This window comes from Hippopotamus amphibius, chromosome 1 (genome assembly GCF_030028045.1).
Source record: "Hippopotamus amphibius kiboko isolate mHipAmp2 chromosome 1, mHipAmp2.hap2, whole genome shotgun sequence".
Lineage (NCBI taxonomy): Eukaryota > Metazoa > Chordata > Mammalia > Artiodactyla > Hippopotamidae > Hippopotamus > Hippopotamus amphibius.
This window is the reverse complement of record NC_080186.1, coordinates 118,704,724-118,724,079: the sequence shown is the minus strand read 5'-3', so window position 1 is coordinate 118,724,079 and position 19,356 is coordinate 118,704,724. Positions and strand designations below refer to the sequence as shown.

Here is a 19,356-nt window from a genome sequence, read left to right as displayed (position 1 = left end):
TTCAGGCTCTGCGTCTCTGAGGGACTCACGGCGAGAGCCCCTGCGCTGGGTGGGCGATGCTCATGTCAGTTCCTCTCCCCCGCAGCCACCGCTGATGCGCACCTGAAGCTCTGAGGGCTTTGTCGCATCTCCCCTTAGAGCACGGGCAAGGCTGGGCAGCGTGAGGACGTGGGTGACGGGGCAATATTTGTGTGTGTGTGCCCCTCAGAATATACAGTGACGCCACCAACAAAGACAGACACCACAGCAGCCAGGGATAGAAACAACTAGTGTATTGATTTGGGGAGGAGAGAAGGGGTGCAGACGGGGAACGGGAGGCAAGGGGCTCCTTAGTGTTTGCCGAACTCCACAGCCGCACACCCTCCACCCTTCCTCACCTTCCTCCTCTGTGGTGGGGCCCCAGCAGGCTCTCCCCCTTTCTGGTCGGCCTCCCTCTCCCTCCTCCCCTACACCCACTTGACCTCGACCTCCAGTGACCGGGCAGAGCCCACCCCCGGCCCTAAAGCTGGGTGAAGGCAGACTCAAACTAACCTTTCTTCACCCTCCTTCTACCTCCTGCCTCATTCCCATCTCTTGTCTAAATAACATACAGAGAAAGCAAGCGCAGCTGGTACCTGGGAGGATCAAGTCATCCCGGGGCAGGGGGGAGGGGGAGACGGGGCGGGGCAGGCGGAGGAGCCTCAGCCAGGTGTAGTGGAACTGTGGGGGCTGGCCCAGAGGCTGGGCGCAGCCCTCCTCCCTCGGAGGCTGGCGGAGAAGACTCCACACCTGCCTCTTAGGCACCATGTCACAGGGTCCCCGGGATGGGGGCAGTGGGCAGGGCGGAAAAGCAGAAACTAGGCTCTGTGAAAAGCATCCCTTTCCCTTGGCTCCCTCTTTGGTTTTAAGGCAGCTATGGAGTTTCCCGGAAGCAGGGGGAAAGGGGGGAGGAATTGAGATAGATGCGCTTTTTTTTTGGCTTATGTTTTTCCTTCAGTATAAAACCACTGTAGAAAATAACTTCTCTTAGAAAAAAACAAAAACATAGAAGAAAAAACAAAGGGGTCTTTTTCTTTGGCTTCAAGCCCCTTCCCATGAGGTGCGGGGCAGGGGTGGGCATGAGGTGAGGAGGAAGCAGGAGGCCTCCAACCCCACCCCTGCCTGGCAGGTCCCAGATTACATGATGCTGCAGTTCTGGGGGCTCTGAGAGAGAAGAGAGAAGGGGAGAGGTGTGAGCGCCTGTACCTGGCCCGTACCCTCCCTCCCCTGAACCCCAGCCCTGCCCCTGCCCTCCAATCTGGGGCTCAGACAGGAGGGGCAGGACGCAGGGGCCTTGGGCCAGGATCCTGGGCTGCGGGGAGGAGGCTCCCACTCCCCCGGGCTGCGGAAGAGAAGGCTCTCCCCCCCCCCAGGGCCACCCCGTCCTAACCCTCCAGGACAAGGGGACGTGGAGGCAGAGGGACAGCTCACCTGGGTCCGGGGTCTGGAGGTGCCCAGGAGGTAGGAGCGGGTGACCAGGCTGTCCCCGAAGCTGCCACCCCCACTGCCCCCCACACTGCGGTAGCTGCGCGTGACCGTGACACTGGAGGCGGAGGAGCCAGAGGAGACGGATCCGCCCACCTGGGCTCCTGCGCTGCTGGCAGACGCCTTGTCTGCGGGCTGCCCGCACGTCCCGCACAGCACGGTGCGCGAGCGCAGGTTGTACTCGGCGGGGTCCCCCGAGCTGCTGCCGTGGGAACCCTGAGGAGGGAGACAAGGCTCAGGCCGCACGGCGAGTCTGGGACTGACCGCTCAGGCCCAACACCTAGGCTCCGCGCTCCTGCAGGCTCCCGGCTGCCAGGCAGGAAGGTGGGGTTCAGCGCTCAAGGAACCTCACAGTGGGTGATGGGCGATAGGGCTTAGGGGGCTGGGGCTGGGAAGGGAGGACTCGAAAGGGGGAAGGGTCAGGAAGACTTGGGGACAGACAGGGGACGGGAGTTGTGGCTTTGACTCTGTCCTGGCTACTCTGAGCTTAAGAGGGAAAGGAGAGGGAGTGAGCAAGCTTGGAGAGCAGCAGGCAAGCAAGATTAACTGAGAAGGGGGGAGGGGCGAGAGAGACCATTCTCCCAGGAAAAATGGGGAAAATGAGAGGCCATGCATGTGACAGGAATGGGGAGGAGACAAGAAAGGAGACGCATGCAACAGAAATGGGGGGAGAGAGGCAGGGCTCTGTGCCCCACATCTGTCCTCCCGTCCCCGTCCCAGGAGACAAATCCAGACACTCGTCCACTGCTCCCGTGGGAAGACTCCATGGCATCAGAAAGTTCCCACTCCCTTCCTTACCAGAGTAGGGCACCCAGACACCTGGGTTCCCTGTTCAAGGTATAGGGAGGAGAGAGAAGAAAAGCCAGGGCAGCGAGTGAAGTTCCAAAACATTCTTTAATGAAAAGATTTTTTGGCACGGGGAGGCCAGGGAGAGGCTGTCCCCAGGCCTGGCTGGGTGCCCCAGTGGGGGCTCGGCCTCAGCGGCGGCTGCCACTCACGTGGTGGTGATGGAGCAGGTCATCTCCATCCTCATCCTCGTCGTCCTCAACCACAGTCACTGAGCGCACCAGCTTGCGCATGGCCACCTCCTGCCGGGGACATGAGACCAGCCCCAAGGGTTAGGGGCTCAGGGCCAGGGGAGGGGTGTGTAGCATACCCACCCCGGTGACCAGCTAAGAACCTTCTCACGGTCTGCCCTCTGTCCAGCCTGGTGTCTACTCTGTCCTCTGTGGTACCGGAGCTAAGGAACTTGTTTCTACGCCAGGGGGACACTGTCGAGTTCTCTGGGTAGAAGGATGGTCTGCCCTTAACAATCCTCGCTGTCTAACCTCCTCCCCTCCTGCTACTGGGGGAGGCATCTTTGGATTGCCCCCTGGGTGGAGAGTTTGGGGCCTGGAACCGCACAGGAGAGCTGGGAGAAAGTGGCCCTGAACTGGCCCCTTTGGGCTGGGGGCAGCTGGCTCCACCTGTGGCTGTCGGGGGCGGGGGGAGCCTCGTCCAGCAGGAGGCCAGCCTGCAGCATACTCACTTCCCCAGTGGAGTTGATGAGAGCTGTGCGCAGGCTGTTTCCGCAGCCCCAGGTGTTCTGCGCCTTCCACACCAAGTCAGAAGGGGGGCTATGGGTGGCCCCAGCTCCTGCAGCCCAGATCTGGGGGAGGGAGAATTAGAGAAGGGCGCTCACTCCAGCACTCCCAGCCTCAGGCCAACGCATCCCCACCCGAGGCCACCCCAGAGTCCCAAACACCCTGCCACTCACTGTCACCACCTGCCCCGCCTTCAGAGTGAACTTTGGCGGGAAGCGGTAGGTCAGCAGGGGATCATCTCCATTCTGGCGCTTGATCTGCCAGTTGCCCATGGACTGGTCCTGCCACGGAGGGAAGGGGAAGAGGCGAGGCTCGTTCAGGCTCTTGGGTTTATCTCACTCTAGTCTGCCCCTCACCGCCCTCCCCCTCAAGGATAAATAACAGCTACATCTATAGGCTCTTATACTGTGCCAAACACACTCAGTACTTTCATCTTCCCAAGAACTCAAAGAGTTAGGCACTATCACTCATGCCCTTTTAGCAGGTGAGGAAACCGATGCTCTGAGAGGTTAAATAAATTGCCAAAGGTCTCACTGCCACTGATGAGTCGCGGAGCCAGGCCCGAAACCAGAACGTGGAGGAGATCTCCAAACTCGCCCTGGTCTGCCTCTGATGAACAGCCCTCCCCACAAACTCCAGCCCTTCACTTTCCAGGTTTTCTCCCTAACCCGGCTGCGTTCTCTTAGAGCCGACCTGGGGGCCTACCTCATTGGACTTGTTGCGCAGGCGCACGAACTTGCCCTCCTCATCCACCTCCTCCACGGCCACGCGCCCGCTGGTGCGCGCGTGCTGGGAGAAGCTGCTGCGCTGGCTCTCGAGGGCCTCCAGCTTGCGCTTTTTGGTGACGCTGCCTCCACTCTGCGTCTGAGACGAGTGGGAGGAGGCCCGGCCGCGGCTGCGCTGCGAGGTGGGGCTGGGGGACAGGCGTAGCCTGCGGAGGGGGAGACAGGGTGGGGGGCCTAGTCAGGGCGGGTGGCAGGCTGGAGGCGGCTGCGAGCACCTCCCCGACTGCCCCGCAGCCCACCTCTCCTCCTCGCCCTCCAGGAGCTTGCGGTAGGCGTGGATCTCCATGTCCAGGGCCAGCTTGATGTCCAGCAGCTCCTGGTACTCGTCCAGCTGCTGCTGCATCCTCGCCCGCATTTCCGCCATCTCCCGCTCCTTGTCCGCCAGCAGCCGCCGGCTGGTGTCCCGCTCGCGGGCCAGCGAGTCCTCCAGGTCCCGCAGCTTCGCTTCCTTGGCCGCCAGCTGGGTGAGGGGGGCGGGGTCTGGTGAGCTCCCAATGGCCCCGAGTATGGAGAGGTAAGGGGCAGGGGACACCCAGTGACCCTCCCCCAGATCTGCAGGCTCCCATCAGAGCCTCTTGTGGGCTCTAACGTGGCCTCGGCTGGCTGGGGAGTCCTTCTCAATATCAAACTGAAATCTCTTAATCTGCAGGATCTGGGCTGAGGCTAGAACCTATTTCCTTTGCCACAGATGGCCCTGCCAGCTAGAAGAATATTGATGCTCTTAACACCTCCCACGGAGTCTCATGGCAGACCTATGAGTTAGAGAGGGTAGGAATGCCCTCCATATTCGAATGGGAAAACCAAGGCTCTGGGAAGTGAAGGTCACACAAGTGAGATAAGAGGTAGTCCTGCAACAGCAAACAGGTTGTCCGACTCCAAATCCTAGGCTTCTTACTCAGCCTGTGGTCCTGGGGGCATGTTCGGACCTCTACCCTCCCCTCCTCAGGACTTCCACCCGACACCCTGCCCAGACCGCTGGCTGATGCTGGAGGGGTGGGGTGGGGGCATCACCTGCTTCTGGAGCTGGCTGAGCTGGGCCGAGAGGCTGTCGATGCGGATGCGGGACTGCTGCAGCTCCTCGTGGGCGGCTCCCACCAGGTTGCTGTTCCTCTCGGCTGACTGCCTGGCGTTATCCAGCTGGAGGGGAGGACACACGGTTAGGGCTGCAGGGACTGGGAAGGAGGGAGGGGCCCGAGAAGGGCATCACTGCTGCAGCCTCAGGTCCCGGGCGCCCTGAGCTCCTGCTGCCGTCCACCTGATCTCCCACAGGACATCTCAGGGTGGGGGCTGCTGGGGGCAGAGGCAGCGAGGGAGCCACGGGAGAACAAGCACCTTGGCGGAATAGGTCTTCTCCAGTTCCTTCTTGTACTGATCCACCTGGTCCTCGTGCTGCGCCCGCAGCTCCTGCAGGGCGTCCGCCAGCCGGCTCTCAAACTCACGCTGCTTCCCATTGTCAATCTCCACCAGGCGCGTCTCGTGGCGGCGCTTGGTCTCACGAAGCTCCTGGAAGGGTTGGACCCAGACACCGAAATCAGAACTAGCCTTTTGAGGATGAGACCCAGGTGGCTGAGCTCCCGGCCCAATCCTAACAGTGAATGGAGTCACTGTGAGCCCCGCTTTGACCTGGGGGCTGCCCCCCCCCACTCCCCATCCACTAGTACAAGGGAGTCAGGCAGAGGAGCTCTGCACACAGCTGACCCCCCCAGCCCCAGCTCTGACGTCTGTCTCCACCCAGCCCTGGTCCCCCGGTCTGCAGGGCACAGTTCCCACCTCGCTGTAGATGTTCTTCTGGAAGTCCAGCTCCTCCTTCAGGGTCTGCAGCCTGTTCTCAGCATCAACCCGCCGCAGCATCTCATCCTGAAGCTGCTTCTTGGCCTCACCCAGGGCTGCCTCGAGCTGAGAAGAAGGGGGCAAAGGTCAGGGAGAGGGGTCATAAGACATCAGAGCTGGAAGGAAGCTGAGAAGTGGGCTGGGTCCAGCACATCCCTTTATATATGCAGAAGCAGGTCTAGGGGAGTGAGAGCCTTGGATGCCCACAGAGGTAATGATATGTTTATTCCCTCACAGTAACCACTCTGGGTAGGTACTGTGCTAAGGAAAAAAAAAAAAAGATAGTGCCTCCTTTCTCTGGCATGACATAGCAATTGCTATAAGGGAAGTATGTCCAGAGTAGAGAAGGAACATGAGGGAAGGAATCAAAGTGTGCCTGGGGTGGCAGAGGGGGCTTCGGGGAAGGCTTCCAAGAGGCTGAGATCTGAAGGACAGGTTAGTGGGGCAGACAGGAGCAAGTGCAAAGGCACAGAGGTATGAAGGCACACACGTGCACTTCAGGATCTCCAGAAGGCTCAGTACTGCTGAAGCCTGAAGGACAGGGCTCAGGGGGTAGAGTGACGGCAGAGGTGGTAACACTGGAAGACAGGGGCTTGATCATGGAGAGACACGCCCTTATCTGCCATGAAAAGATCCTCTGAAGCTTGAGCAGGGATGCACCTGTCTTACATCTTCATCTTAGAAAGCACAGCTGAGAAAGGCAGCTGGGAAGAGCTGGAGGACAGGACCTCCCAGACTTGGCTTTCTGGTCAACCTGCTGGCTTCTCCTGGTTTCTCCACGGTGTACCGTGGTGGCAGGGCCTGGGAGGGAAGAGAGCCCAGGACAAGAAGCTTGATGACTGACTCTAGTCCTGGTCCTGCTCTGAGCAGGTCTGGCTGTGAGATTTGGGAACAAGCCAACTTCTTTGATTCTTTTCCCTAGCTTGTAACGTGAGAGATTAGAGGCTAGAACAGACAGCAAAGTGTTTCGAAAGTAAAGACCACCGTATACGTGCCGAGCATTAAGAACATGCGTCCATGTGTGACCAACCATCAACCCCCAATCAGGGCTCTGTGGACAGTCTGCATCCTCTCCTGTCTTCCGGAGAGGTCATGGCTCTCTATAGCACGGCCAGACCGGGAGGGATCCAGGGCCAGGCAAATTCAATGCAAAGTTCAATGGAAATGGCTTGTGGATTCTTTTACATTCACCGTGCTAGACACCACAGGCAGCAAAGGAGGATGCAACACGGTCTGCATGGATGTGATGATGCTAGGACACGGGACTGGCCCTGATGGCACATGACAGGTCAGACCAGGCACCTCCCGAGAGCACCTGAGGTGCAGGAGTTAGTGTGGATTTGGCGGGGGCGGGGGGACAGGGGTCAGGTGGGGTCACGGGTGGGCCTCACCTTGGCCACTTGCCCCCGCAGGTCATGCAGCTCGCCCTCCAGCGTGCGCTTCTCACTGAGAGCGGTGCTCAGTGCGGCCTCCTTCGAGTTGAGCAGAGCCTCCAGGTCCTTGAGCCGGGCCTGGGCGGCCATCAAGTCTCCCTCCTTCTTGGTATTGCTAAAGAAGCCAGGGAAGAATGGGTTTAAGAGGAGGAGTCTGTGTCCCTAGAGAGAGAAGTCAGGTCCCAGGTCAGCTGTGGGGCCTGGCTCTGCCATCCCTCAAACTGCCAGGAGAGGGCCTCTCCGGCTTTGGTTTGTTTACATCTGCCTGCCTCTGGGGCTGGACTCCCACTTCCCCCCAAGGTCCCCAAAATCCCCTTCCTGCTTCTCCACCCTTCCCATGACTCAGTGCTCAGGAACGTGCCTGGGGCCAAGGGCAAAGCTCGATCCCGTGAGATGAATGCTTTTCCCTCTCTCCCCTCCCGTTCCTTCCCAAAGAGACAGAGCCACCTTTGTCTCCTGCCCCTTCCCACATAGGGCCTTAACCTTCTCCTGGGCTCCACCCACCTTCCATTCAGCCAAGCCTCCTTCCCTGCGGGCACCCAGACAGTCAGGCTCCTAAGCCTGGGGTCTGTGTGTCCTTAACGCTTATCAGTTTGAGCCCTAAAGGCGTCTGCCACCTCCCCCTAGTTCCTTTTACACACCAGGACTGCTGTCAGGGAAAGTCTTGTTAAAGGTCAGGGAGACCTGGATGAGGACAACCAGGCACGGTATTGACCCTTCCCTTTCTCAGACCCAGCCTGGGTCCCCTGATCTGGGCAAGCACAACGGTTCCAGCCTCCCTCCACCTGGGCCTCATCAGAGCCTGAGAATGCTGAGACCGACCCATTGGCCACAAGCCCCAGCATCTGGCTCCAGATGTGACCCCCAGGCCTCCAGGTCCATCTGGGTTGCAGCCGTGAGCCTCCCCACTCCTCAAACTGGGTAAAGCTTTAGCTAGAACCCACCAAACAGGGGTTGCCTCTGCCACCCCCCTTCCCTGTCTGGGCCCCTGATTATTTTTGCTGGATAGCGACCTGGAGAAATAGAAGGATCCTATTTTCTTAAAGATCTCTGGGGAACCCAAGGACTTTTCAGTTGTAATGATCCCTTCAGCGATGCGTGGTGAGAGAAACCACTAGACCCAGGGAGTGGAAGGAAAGAGCCGAGGGGCCTGGTCCCAGCCGCCATCTGTAACTCATCAGACGTCAAGCACGAACCCACCACGGCAGATGGAAAAAAGGAAAACCAAACGTGGGCAGGGGGGAAAAGTTCTATCCTGGAAAGGAGAAAAGTGGCCCTGCCAACACTGTTCTCCTGCCACCAAAACCCTCAGCTCCAGGAGACCCAACAATTCACTGTGAAGCACGGTGGAGAAGGCTAGGCTGGAGGGCCCGAGACTGAGGCGGTGTTCTCCTGCCACCAGCTTAGGAGATGTCAAGTCGCCTCCCCTCCAACTGGGCTCCACTGGGAGGGGGACAGAGCGACACCCAGACAGGCAGGGTTAGGACGGGAAGACCTTAAGGGAGCACCCCCAGTGTGCACGCTTGCTCTGTCCAGGCCTCTGGCCACATCTCAGAACAACCTGTTTAATGCAACAGTGTCTGTCTCCTGTGAAAAGAGGCCCTTCCAGACCTGGAGGAGGTCTCCCCTCCTCCGTCTCAGCCAGAAAAGCTAAAAATAAAGTCAAAACCCAGCTCAGGTTTTGGCTGCCATCCGGCCCAGCCCCTGGCTGGGAGCACAGCCCCAACTTTCCATGACTTCAGAACTTTTCCGAAGCTGAGGCAGCTGCAAGGGGAGGAGGGAAAAAGAAGAAAAACCACGGGTAAACTGAAGCGACGCAGCAGACATAGATTCCGAGCTCCTTGGGCCGACTCCAAGCCTGGCAGGGACTTCCCAGAAGAGGCCTCTCTACCCTGCAGGCTAACGGCTGCAGCTGGCCGTCCTGGGAGGCTCTCAGAATTTAAAGAACTAGAGGGAGCTGAGCATAGGTTCAGCTTAACCCCTCCTCTTACAGATGAGGAAACTGAGGCACAGAGGACGAAGGTGAGTGACCCAGTGTCAAGCACAGCAAGCAGCTACGGGGACCGGGTAGGGTCAAAGTCAATTCTGGCTACGGATCAGGACTCCTCCTCCTAAGCCACAGGTCTAGAGAGAGCGGAGAAGCCAGTAGGAGAAAAAGGGCTCCCCGAGCCAGCCAGCCTGAGCTGGCTAAAGCAGGAAGGAGCACCGTGATGCTTTCGGAAGACATCTCAAGGGTGTCTCTTCCCTAGTCCCGCCTCTCTGACCTCCTCAGACACCAGAAGAGAAATTTCAGATGTTCTCCTTGGAAATACCTTTCCTGTAGCAATGCCAGGAAAATGGAGCTGCATGGTCCCTGCCCTCGGGGGCTCACAGCCTGACAACTACAGGATTTTGTCCTGCAGTCTAACCTCTTCTGTTCCTACTGCTCCCAAAGGTTGGGTGCTAGTAATACTAATATTAATACTAATACTCAGACTAATAGTAATAATCATATAAGGACAGCAAACAACCTGACTGCGTACAAGACACTACTCTAAATATTATACTGTTAACTCAATCTCCACAGCTTCCCTACTGCGATAGGTGCTAGTAGTACGTGATTGAGGAAACAGGCACAGAGAGCTACATCCAGTTTCCCTCCAGGGTCCTGCAGCGAGTTGGGAGCAGAGCAGGAAATCGGTGCCTCCTGCTCCACCTGCCCTGCTCTAATGGCCTCCAGGGAAATTAAGGGGGCGATTTTTCCTTCCCCTCCTGGAGGCTCTGATGAGCGCTTAAAAGAGATGCGATGAAAGGACTAAGACACACTCTGCAGATGAGGGAAACCACAAGCAAAGAGAGGGAAGCATGGAAGAGCCTCTGTGGTTTTATCAGTCAAGCTTGGGGAGCTCCCCTCTGAGAAGCAGCTGCTATCACCCATGGGCTCATGACTCACACCTCAGGAGCTCTGTGGCCAGGGAGCCACACGCACTCCGCAGGAGACGGGCTGGGGGTGGCAGCACAGAACCCAGCGCCTCTCCAACCTCCTCCCCAGTCTTGCCTGCCCACCAGCTCCAAATGTCATCTCTTCCCGAGTTGGGGTCTTCAGCCCCAGCAGGAATCCCAGAGTGGTAGTGCTGCCCATGCCTGAGTCCTCGGGGGGTTGGCAGTGGGAAAGCGGGGCACGTGCTGACTGCTGCCCCACCGCGGGCTGGCAAGGAGGACAGGGTGAGGCAGGCAAGGGGAGCTGGGAAGGGTGGGAACCAGGGGCTCCACAGGTGACTCATCCTCAAGCAGACAATACCCGGGCAGGGGTCGGGAAATCCTCTAGTGCTCACAGGGGAGACCCTGGCATTACCCACGTCCTGCCCCAGGCCCCATGCCGTGCCAGTGGGGAGCTGGCTCTCTCCCTCCCATCCGCCAGGCTCCCCCAGCACAGGAGTGGCTCCAGCCCAGCGGGCTGGGGAGGCAAGAAGGGCTGGGCATCCTGTTTCTAACTCTTCCCACAGCTGGCAAATCTGATCGCAGAAGGAGGCACGAGTGGGGTGGGGGAGGGCAGGAGAGCAGAAGGGAAAGGAATAAGGAAGAGCTGGCAGCTGGCTCCCATGGCCCCAGGCTGGGGTTCTGGTTCTGGGAGGCCGCGGCTGGTGGGACAGGGGAAGCCAGGCTCCAGGGCCACTGCAGGCCAGGACTCTGGGGGCCGCCTGGAAGCTGGGGAGAAAGGCACCCACACAGCAGAGGGGCTGAGTGGGCACTGCGCCAGGCGCTGACCCGCCCGCTGAGTCACCCTGCTCAGCCCAGCTCCGATGCCAGATATGGAAGCCAGGGTCGGCCGCACGCGTGTTTGGGCCCGGTTGCTGGGAGCAACTTGCTAGGCCCCGAGGGAGAGAGGCCCCCATTTCCTCCACTGGGCTGAGGAAGAGACAAGGGGCGCTGAGACCACGGGCTGCGGCTAAAAATAAGACGTGGGGGGGCAGATGGCCAGGGGGGAGGCAGAGTAGCCGGCCCAGCCTGGCCGGGGCTCCCTCAGACCCGCCCCGTCCCCTCGCGGCCACGCCCCAGCCTCACCGGCCCTCGGAATTCCCCATCGCCGGCGGAGAGGGGGAGGGGGAGGGGGAGGGGAGGGGGGGAGGGGAGGCAGGCGCACGAGGGTCCCCGAGCCCCCGCATGTCCTGCCTCACAGGAAAGGGAGCCCCCTGTGGCTGGGCAGGGCACAGCAGCTCCGGGCGCACAGCCGTGAGCCCCAGCCCTCCTAGCTCGGCAGGAGCTCGCCCCTCCCCTCCCGGGGCGTCTAGACCTCTGCCCTGCCAGACCCCCTGCCAGGTGATGGGGCGTCTCCTGCGGCCACCCCCCAAACCGGTCCAGTTCGCACGTTCCTCCTTTTGTCCCAGCAACTCCTCCCACGGAAATGTTATCCTTCCCTCCCTCCACTTATCCAAATCCAGGGCCCCTGTCTCCTTGCGAGCCCCGCCTCAGTCCTACGCCTCCAGATCCAGCCCCACCCGTCTCGCCTCTTCCAAGTGCGTTCAACTGCTGTTTTACCTGCTGGTTTATTCTCTTTCCAGTAATGTGTGTCTCGGGGCTTTTTCTGTATGTCCCCAAATGCCCTGAGACTAGGAGGTTCACATGGTCAAGGCTTCCAGGGGGAACTCCTCCTGGACCAACTCCTGCCCTTTTACAGATGGGGAAACCAAGGCTTGGAGAAGGCAGCCTCAGACCCTAAAACCCTGCCCACCCGGTCACCTGAGGCCACCCACAGCAGATGGGGACAGACACGGAACATGGCATGATGCACGAGGGGTGAGGGGGAGGTGCAGAAAGTAGACAGAGACACCCAGGAAGAGAGCCTGGGAGACACTTCAACTGCTGCTCAATTGCTAGGAGCCACCCTGGTCCAAGAGTGACGATACAAGGACCTAGTGAAACAGCCCTCAAACATCAGCTACTCCCACAGCTGTGTGGAGCCTTGAGGCTCGACAGTCTCCCACCCCCGAAAGTAACCACTGCTCGGTTTCTTGGCTGGTCTGTGGGTCTGCCATCACTCTCATGTACAGGCAGGATGTGGAAAGGCTGAGACACCTGGTTCCCCACTCTGGCATTCGAGGCACCAGCCCTCTCTGGAAAGGAGACCTTAAAGAGAGAAACTGAGAGGGGCAGGTGTTCTAGGGACTTAGAAGCCCCCTGAGCCTTCCCCAAAGGCCACCTATGAAGTTCTGAATGTCTTACACCTGGAAAGCACAAGGCAGGCCCCCAGTATGGACCCCCACACCCTGACCCCCCCCACACACACACACAAGCACATGCACCCACAGCAGGCACGGCTCTGCTTCTACACGCCTCCCTTGGGCATGACACCCGCCACATATGCTCGGGGTCTGAGGGTCCTCAGATCCCCTTCCAGAGCCGCCAGCTCCCAGCTGTTCTCGCCCCAGACAAAGCCAGGTCCTAATTCCAAGCAGAGGGAGGGCTGGGATGGGGGAACTGGTGCAGAGAAGGGGGACAGGAGGCCTGTTGACATGTTCAGACGCAACTCCAGCAGAGGCGCTGGGCCTGGCAGGGGGCCAGGCCTGAGTCACAGCTGCTGGGTGTATCAACGTGGCATTGTGCAGAGGCAGGAGAGGCCTGCGGCCAGAGGCCAGGGCGCTGGGGTCCTGGACAACAGGCGGCCGGCTTCCTGACCAACCGCTCCCTCCAGGTCCCCTGCCAAACTCCACTTTCTTCCTGGCCTGTCTCTCCAGAAATCATTCCTGTGTTGTCATAAAAATGCAGGGCTGAGGCCTGGGGACAGACCAAAAGAAGTGGGGGCATGGAGGGGAGAAGGATGGCCTGGGAAAAGGTAGGATGTCCTGGGGGTGGGAGGGAGGGAGGGAGGCCACTGGCCAAAAGGTGGGACATTTAGGGGACCCCTACGAGAAGGCGACTCAGCAGTCCCTTCTTAGGACGAATTAACCCTCTGTCCGGTGGCTCCTGGTTACTAACCCTGACAGTAGTGGGGAGGGGGCGGAGCCTCCCCCCAAGATGGAGAAAGGAAGTAGGGGAGGACCTAGGAGTTCTGGTCCCACCGCATTCCAGCTCCAGCCTAGGAAAACGCAACACTCTCTTCCAGCCGGTAGAGGGTGGCAGCCTTGGAGTTTCGGGAAGAGTAAGGGGGTGCCTTGGCAATCCCAAACAGCCCCCTCTCAACTGCCCAGGACTCGGCCCCTCCAAATCAAGGGTCTCTAACTCCCCTGAGCCAGCCCCTAATGGGACTCCTGTGTTCTGTTCCCCTCCATCTATCCCCCATCTGATTCAGGCCCTCAGCCCTCTTGCTGCCACTCAGCAAGAACACCCAGCATACTTTTCAATAAAAGGCCATCCCTCAGCCTTTACTTCTCCGACTGGACAAGTGCAGGGTCTCCCGGCCACTCTCTACTCTGCCCTCTACCGTGACTCAGCTCCTCTGCTGGGCCTGGGATCCCTGCCAGAATTATTCCTAGTTTCCACAGGCACGATTCAAGCTTGCTCTCCCACAAACGGGCAGGGGGAGTGCCTGCCCCTCACCCCGTCCCGCCACCTTCCCCAACTGACCCCTTCCGTGAGAGACTGTTAAGGGCCAAGACCTCCTCACAGCCCAGCCGCAGGTTGTGGGTGCAGGAAGGATAGGAGGTGCGCAGTTCAAGGTCACCCTGCACCGCCCTCTGATTCCCGGCTCATGCTGTCTAATCCTGGCCAGCACGAAGGTAACAGTCCTGCCTGCCCCAGAGCCTCCCTTCTTCCCCAACACAGGTCCATGGGACTCTCCCTCTCCTGCATGATACAGCCTACATGACATGTCCTGAAGGGAAAACGTAGTGTCCTTTCCTACGAGCAATATAAACAAAGCAAAAGCCAAGAGTGTAATGTCATAATAATTAACTGTTCCTCACAAACTTTCTCTGGGAAAGAGAGGAGGGTGTTAGTACTTTTAATTCCACAGCTTGTGGGCCACATTTCTATTGAGAATAGCATTGGCTATTAATTATATTCACATTAATTATATTTGATTTTCATATTTATAGTGTGGTGTTTTAGAGGACTGTTTTCTCACTTTGTGGGTCATTGTACTTCCCACTTTGGAACCGGAGGGATCTCTGGAGACCTTCTGCCCTAACCCCTTTCTTTTAGAGCTAGGGAAATCCAGAGATGGGGAGTGATTTGCTCAAGGTCACACAGCAATTTGGTGGCAGGGCCAAGCCTAGAACTAAGGACACCAAGGGCCAGGGCTGTTTCTGCTACCTCGTGCTACCTATCATTTTGTAGGTAGGCCACCTTGCCTCTTGTTAAGTGACAGGAGACGCTGCAACCTCCCCCAAAGAACCTCTTTCTCACTATCTCCAAGAATATTAGAGCTTGGTCTGTGTCATCTTCAGTACACCGGGGGTCCAGGGAGGTTAGAATGGAATGAACTGCCCTGGGCCTCTGAGCCAGACCGGGTCTCAGCTGCCGCAGCTGCTAGAGATGGTCAGGGGCTGGGGAGGAGGGTGGCAAGGAGGGGAGCAGAGGCAGCTAGAGATGGTCAGGGGCTGGGGAGGAGGGTGGCAAGATGGGGAGCGGGGGGCACAGTTGGTGGGTAAAGGCATCTCCTACCAGTTGTCCTCCAGCTGTCCCTGCCTTCAGCCCTGACACTGAGCTACTGAATCCCTGGGGGTGGGACTGGGAGTGGGGACAATGGGCACATCCCATGCAAGAGTAAGTCTCAGATTCCTGGAGGTCGGGGGATGTGGCGGCCTGGGGCCTCAATCATGGCACGGCAATCAGCGGCCCTGGCAGGAATGACTGTTTCTTGTTTTTCTCGGGCTTCTTAAGTACTTACTGCTCAGCCCACAGGGTTAGCTGTGCCTTCTTCTTTCCATTTGAATAAGAATGTGGACTTCAGGGTGAGGGGTAGTGGGGAGAGAGGACACCAGGAGCTCCCTCAGGTGAGGACGGGGGCCCAGGTATCCTCAAAGGCCTCCATCCCCCTTATCCTTATGTATCTACCAAAGGCCACAGCCTCTTGCAGATCCGGGCAGACAACTCCATGACAAGTCCCAAGACAGTCTCAAGACAGGAATCGTCAGCCTCCCAGAGCTCTGTCTCATGATCTGTGGCCTGGCGGGGTCCTGGGTCTTTCTAGGTATGGCCTGTGGCAAAAGCTATTGATCAAGTGTTAACAGGCCCTGCAGGACAGCAGAATATTAAGGCAACACTGGCCCCTGAGCAGAATCTCCAGACTGCAGCAGTGCGCCTCAGTCACCCCAACCCACCTTCCAGATCCTCCAACCCGTTCCCTAAGCTAGAGAAGTAAGGTTTAATGGTAAGAGCACTCCACTGAGAGTCAGGAGGCCTGGGCTCAAGTCCTGACCCGTCACTCCCCTGCTGTGTGACATGCGACAAGCCTCTGTACCTCTCTGGCTTTCGCTGTTCTTATCCTGCTGAGAGCTTGGATGAACCTGGGCCCTCAGGTCCCTGCCAGTCCCAGGAGCCACATAAGGCGGGCAATTCAGGAAGTTGTCGAGCACCCAGGCCTTGTCAGGAGGGAAGAGATGCTTCTGCTTTGTGGGCCTGGGATCTCCCCACTTCTGACTCAGCCTTCCTCCACCCGTTCCGCAAGAGAAGACACAGATCCTAGCACCTTCCCGCAGCCCAAGCCCATAACTCTGGACTCAACTCTAGAACTACTTGTGCATACTGCCTGTCAGGAGCCCCAGTTCCAGACCACCACCACACGTCCTAAGGCAGGAGGCACAAAAGGCTCCCAGGATGCAGTGGGGAGCGGGCAGCAGAAGATGCGGACATTCAGGCCCCCACTCCTCCCTTTAAGACTTCTGCTGCCTCCACCCTGTCTCAGGGAGGGGGGGGGGGCCGCATCTGAGTCATCCACCCAGCTGTCCTGCCTGGGGTGGGGCCTAGCTCCAAGCCTGGACCCCAGGCAGGCCTTCCTTGATGCTTCTACCCTCCTCATCCTTCCTGTACTTAGGTGTCCAAATCCCTCAGGCTCCGGAATAGAGAGGATGTATGTATGTGTTTGTGGGCGCGGGCAGTGTTTCTGCTTGGAGCCTGTAACCCAGCCTGATGAGAGGGTGCCCCGAACTCCTGGGTGTGCTCAAGGTATCCAGGCTGAGCCAGGAATCACCACAAGATCTTACAGACACCTCTGCATCCCAACCCAAAGCCTGGCCCTGACCTCTGAGCTCCAATTAAACATTAAGCCAGACAACACCTTCTCTCTAGGCTTTCGTGGGAGGAGTCAGGACAATGCCTTTCTTCCTCTCCCAAATTCTTCCACCCTTCACCTCACCCTGAGCACAGCAGAAGCCAAAGGGAGCAACAAATCCTTGCCTCTGGCCCTGGGGACACAGCACAGGACAGAAACCCCAATCTGAGCCCTCTTCGTCTCCACCCCGCCTCCCATCGGCCTGGGATCCAGGTGTGCAAACCACCGCCCCCACCCCTGCTTTTCCGGAAGCCCAGCCTCCCTAGCCAGGATCAGTGGGAGAGAGGAGAGGCAGGTGGCTAAATATAACAAGTGCATACACCACCCCCGGCCCTGCCCCACGTGCGCACACCCCCGCCTGGCGTCCCAGGCCCGAACAGCTGCACCAGGAGGCATAGGAGACAGACTGGCGTGGCTGGCTCAGCGAGAGACCATAGACTCCCCTCGTTCTGTTCCCTGATCAATGCCTTCCCCAGAAAAAGATCTGCTAAGAATGCCCTTCACAGGGATCTGCAAGGTAGTAGTTTGGTATTTGAGTGGACTAGTTTAGAACACAAATTCTCTGGGACTCCCCTAGCTTGCCTCCTGTCTGTCCTGCTAACTAAGTTATTAATATCACTAGTGGAAAATGACAGGAGTGATCCCTTTCAATAGAGATAAAGTCACCCTGAGTTCCCTGGTGGCTTAGTGGTTAGGATTCCCGGCTTTCACTGCCGTGGCGGGGGTCTGATCCCTGGTCTGGTCCGGGAGCTGAGATCCTAATAGCTACGCAGCCAGGAAAAGAAAAAAAGTCACCCTGCCTTCCCACGCAATTTCCATCACAAGGGGATGATGGATCCGCCACAGCCACCGTACCTGGGGCTGGGGGCTTGCGAAGAGCATGGAATACACAAAGGTTCTGAGAAGAGCAAGAGTCTGGAGAAGATGATGCATAGGGAAAGAAGGGAAGTCAAACCATACATAGCCCCTTCCCGCCAACTAGGGATCTCCAAGCACCTTTAGTGCTCTTTGGCTGAGGTCTTCCATGAAAACAAATTCTTGGGGAACTGAAGAGGGCCTAAACTTCCCAGCTCCAAAGGTCTTTTTCAAAGAGAGGGAGGAGCCAAGTAGGGTGCGGTAGGGTGGGGCAGGGATGGGTAAGGTAGGAGTGGCCTGAAGCTTCCAACGGCTGGATTTCAAAAATGTCACTGTATTCCAGTAGTTTAATAAAGCAAAGAACAGCAACAAAAAAAAGTCTGTGGCTGAGATGGGCCAGAGCAAAGGCTGCTTGGCTTGGCTGGGAAAATGAAAGTGGATCACTCCAAGGAGGGAGACAGGGAGGGACAGAGCCCCCAACCATCGAAGACTCCAGGCAGAGGGTGAGGGAAGGGTGAAGGGAGGTGGGGAAGAGGGGATACAGACCCGGGCATAGCACAACTTCCTGAGCTTGGAGCCTCTGCCCTCTGTCTCCCTCCCTCCTTTGCATTCCTGGGCCAAGCAGGCCAAGGGCTGTGGGAGCTGTGGGGGAGCCGCTCTCCTGGAGCTGTTTGGTGGGCCTGTCAGAGTCCAGGGAAGGTCCCAGACATACAGGGAGTGAAGGAGAGCTTCCCAACTCTTAGAAGGAACCCCAGAAAGGATCATGCCAAGGGGGCCATCGCCATGCCCCTGCAGGGGAAAAAGGGGGTCACCCCGTTTTGGTGACCCCTCTCCAGCACCACTGGACATCTGCCAGCTTGGGAGCTCTGTCTTAGTGGGTGTCATGTGTTCAGAGCCAGGCTGGCCAAATTTGGCACAGTGCCAAGTCTGCCAAGAAAGTTCTAAGAAGACCCTTTCACCCACTCCAAAGTGTCCTGGGCGCCCAGATTTCTTAGACCTAGCAGGGCCAGTTTGGCTTTGCCCAAGACCATCCCCCAGGCCCCAAATGACTGGCAAATCCCACCCTGACAGAATGTGGGCCTGCCCCTGCCCCTACTTGGCCCCGATGCCCCCGCCATTCCTTATATACCCCACCCTCTCCCAGAGACCCCTCTCTTCTCTGTCCTGTCTTGACAATTTCTCTTGGCACTGCCAGTCACCCGCTGGGAGCAGTTCCGGGGAGGGAGGAGACTGTCTGGCAAAGTTATCAGCCGCCTGGAACCCGGCAGGGGCGACCCTCCACCCTCCCTCTCTGCTCCTCTCCCGGCCCCGCTCCGCCACCTGGGCGCACTCACCGTGCCTTGAGCTCCTTGAACTCCTCCCGCACTTTGCTCAGCTCCAGCTGCAGGCGGGCGCGCTCCTTGGCCACCGAGTCGAGGGTCTTGCGGGCATCCCCGAGCTCGGCCTCGTAGGCGGCCTTGATGCCGGACACCTCGCGGCTGACCACCTCCTCAGACTCGGTGATGCGGAGGCGCAGACCTGCGTTCTCCGTCTCCAGAGAGCGCACACGGTCGATGTAGACAGCCAAGCGGTCATTGAGCTCCTGCAGGTCCTCCTTCTCCTGAAGCCGGGTGATGCGAGTGGGCGACAGCGGGGTGGAGCTGGCCTGCGCCCCACTGCGGGTGGCGCGCCGCTGGGACGGGGTCTCCATGGCCGGCAGGGTGGCAACGCTGCCCGCGGGGCAGAGGTCCCGGGAAGGGCGCGGGGCTCGGGCCGAAGGACAGAGATGGCTCGGGGTGGGAGCGCGCCGGCTCTCGGCTGGCTCCTGGCAGGCGTGGGGATCTGGGCCGGGCGCTGTCGGACCTCGGGATCTGGGTTGGCCACTGTGGATGCGGCGCTCCCGCGAACACTCTGAGTCACCGGGCGCCGGGGCAAAGGCTCTAATAGGTCTAGGGAATGGGAGGAGGGGCCACTGCTCTTAAAGGGGCCGTCGCATACCCACTCGGGTGGGGGCGGGAGGGGTGAGGAGGGGAGAGGACCGCCCGGCGGAGGTGGCAGAATAGGGCCCCACCCTCTCTCGCGCACCCCCGCGCGTGCCTGGGGCTTCGCTGAAGCTCGCGTCTAGGTCCCTGCCTGCTCAGCGCTCCAAGCTGCAAGCTTACCCCCACTGCTTCAGGCCTTGGGGGCAGAGGGTGGGT

The 19,356-nt window shown here is 58.9% G+C and overlaps 1 protein-coding gene across 1 annotated transcript; it reads right to left on the bottom strand.

Moving 5' to 3' along the window:
* Nucleotides 1–257: 257 nt before the first annotated feature.
* On the bottom strand, nucleotides 258–19,102 carry LMNA (lamin A/C). Its single transcript, XM_057726402.1, has 12 exons — nucleotides 18,514–19,102; nucleotides 7,093–7,249; nucleotides 5,642–5,767; nucleotides 5,204–5,374; nucleotides 4,883–5,008; nucleotides 4,111–4,331; nucleotides 3,792–4,017; nucleotides 3,260–3,367; nucleotides 3,032–3,151; nucleotides 2,502–2,591; nucleotides 1,450–1,719; nucleotides 258–1,182 (listed from the first exon to the last, which is right to left on the bottom strand). The coding sequence occupies exons 1-12, from the start codon at nucleotides 18,867–18,869 to the stop codon at nucleotides 1,156–1,158; spliced, it is 1,998 nt and encodes a 665-aa protein (XP_057582385.1). The 5' UTR covers nucleotides 18,870–19,102; the 3' UTR covers nucleotides 258–1,155.
* Between the last annotated feature and the right edge of the window lie 254 nt (nucleotides 19,103–19,356).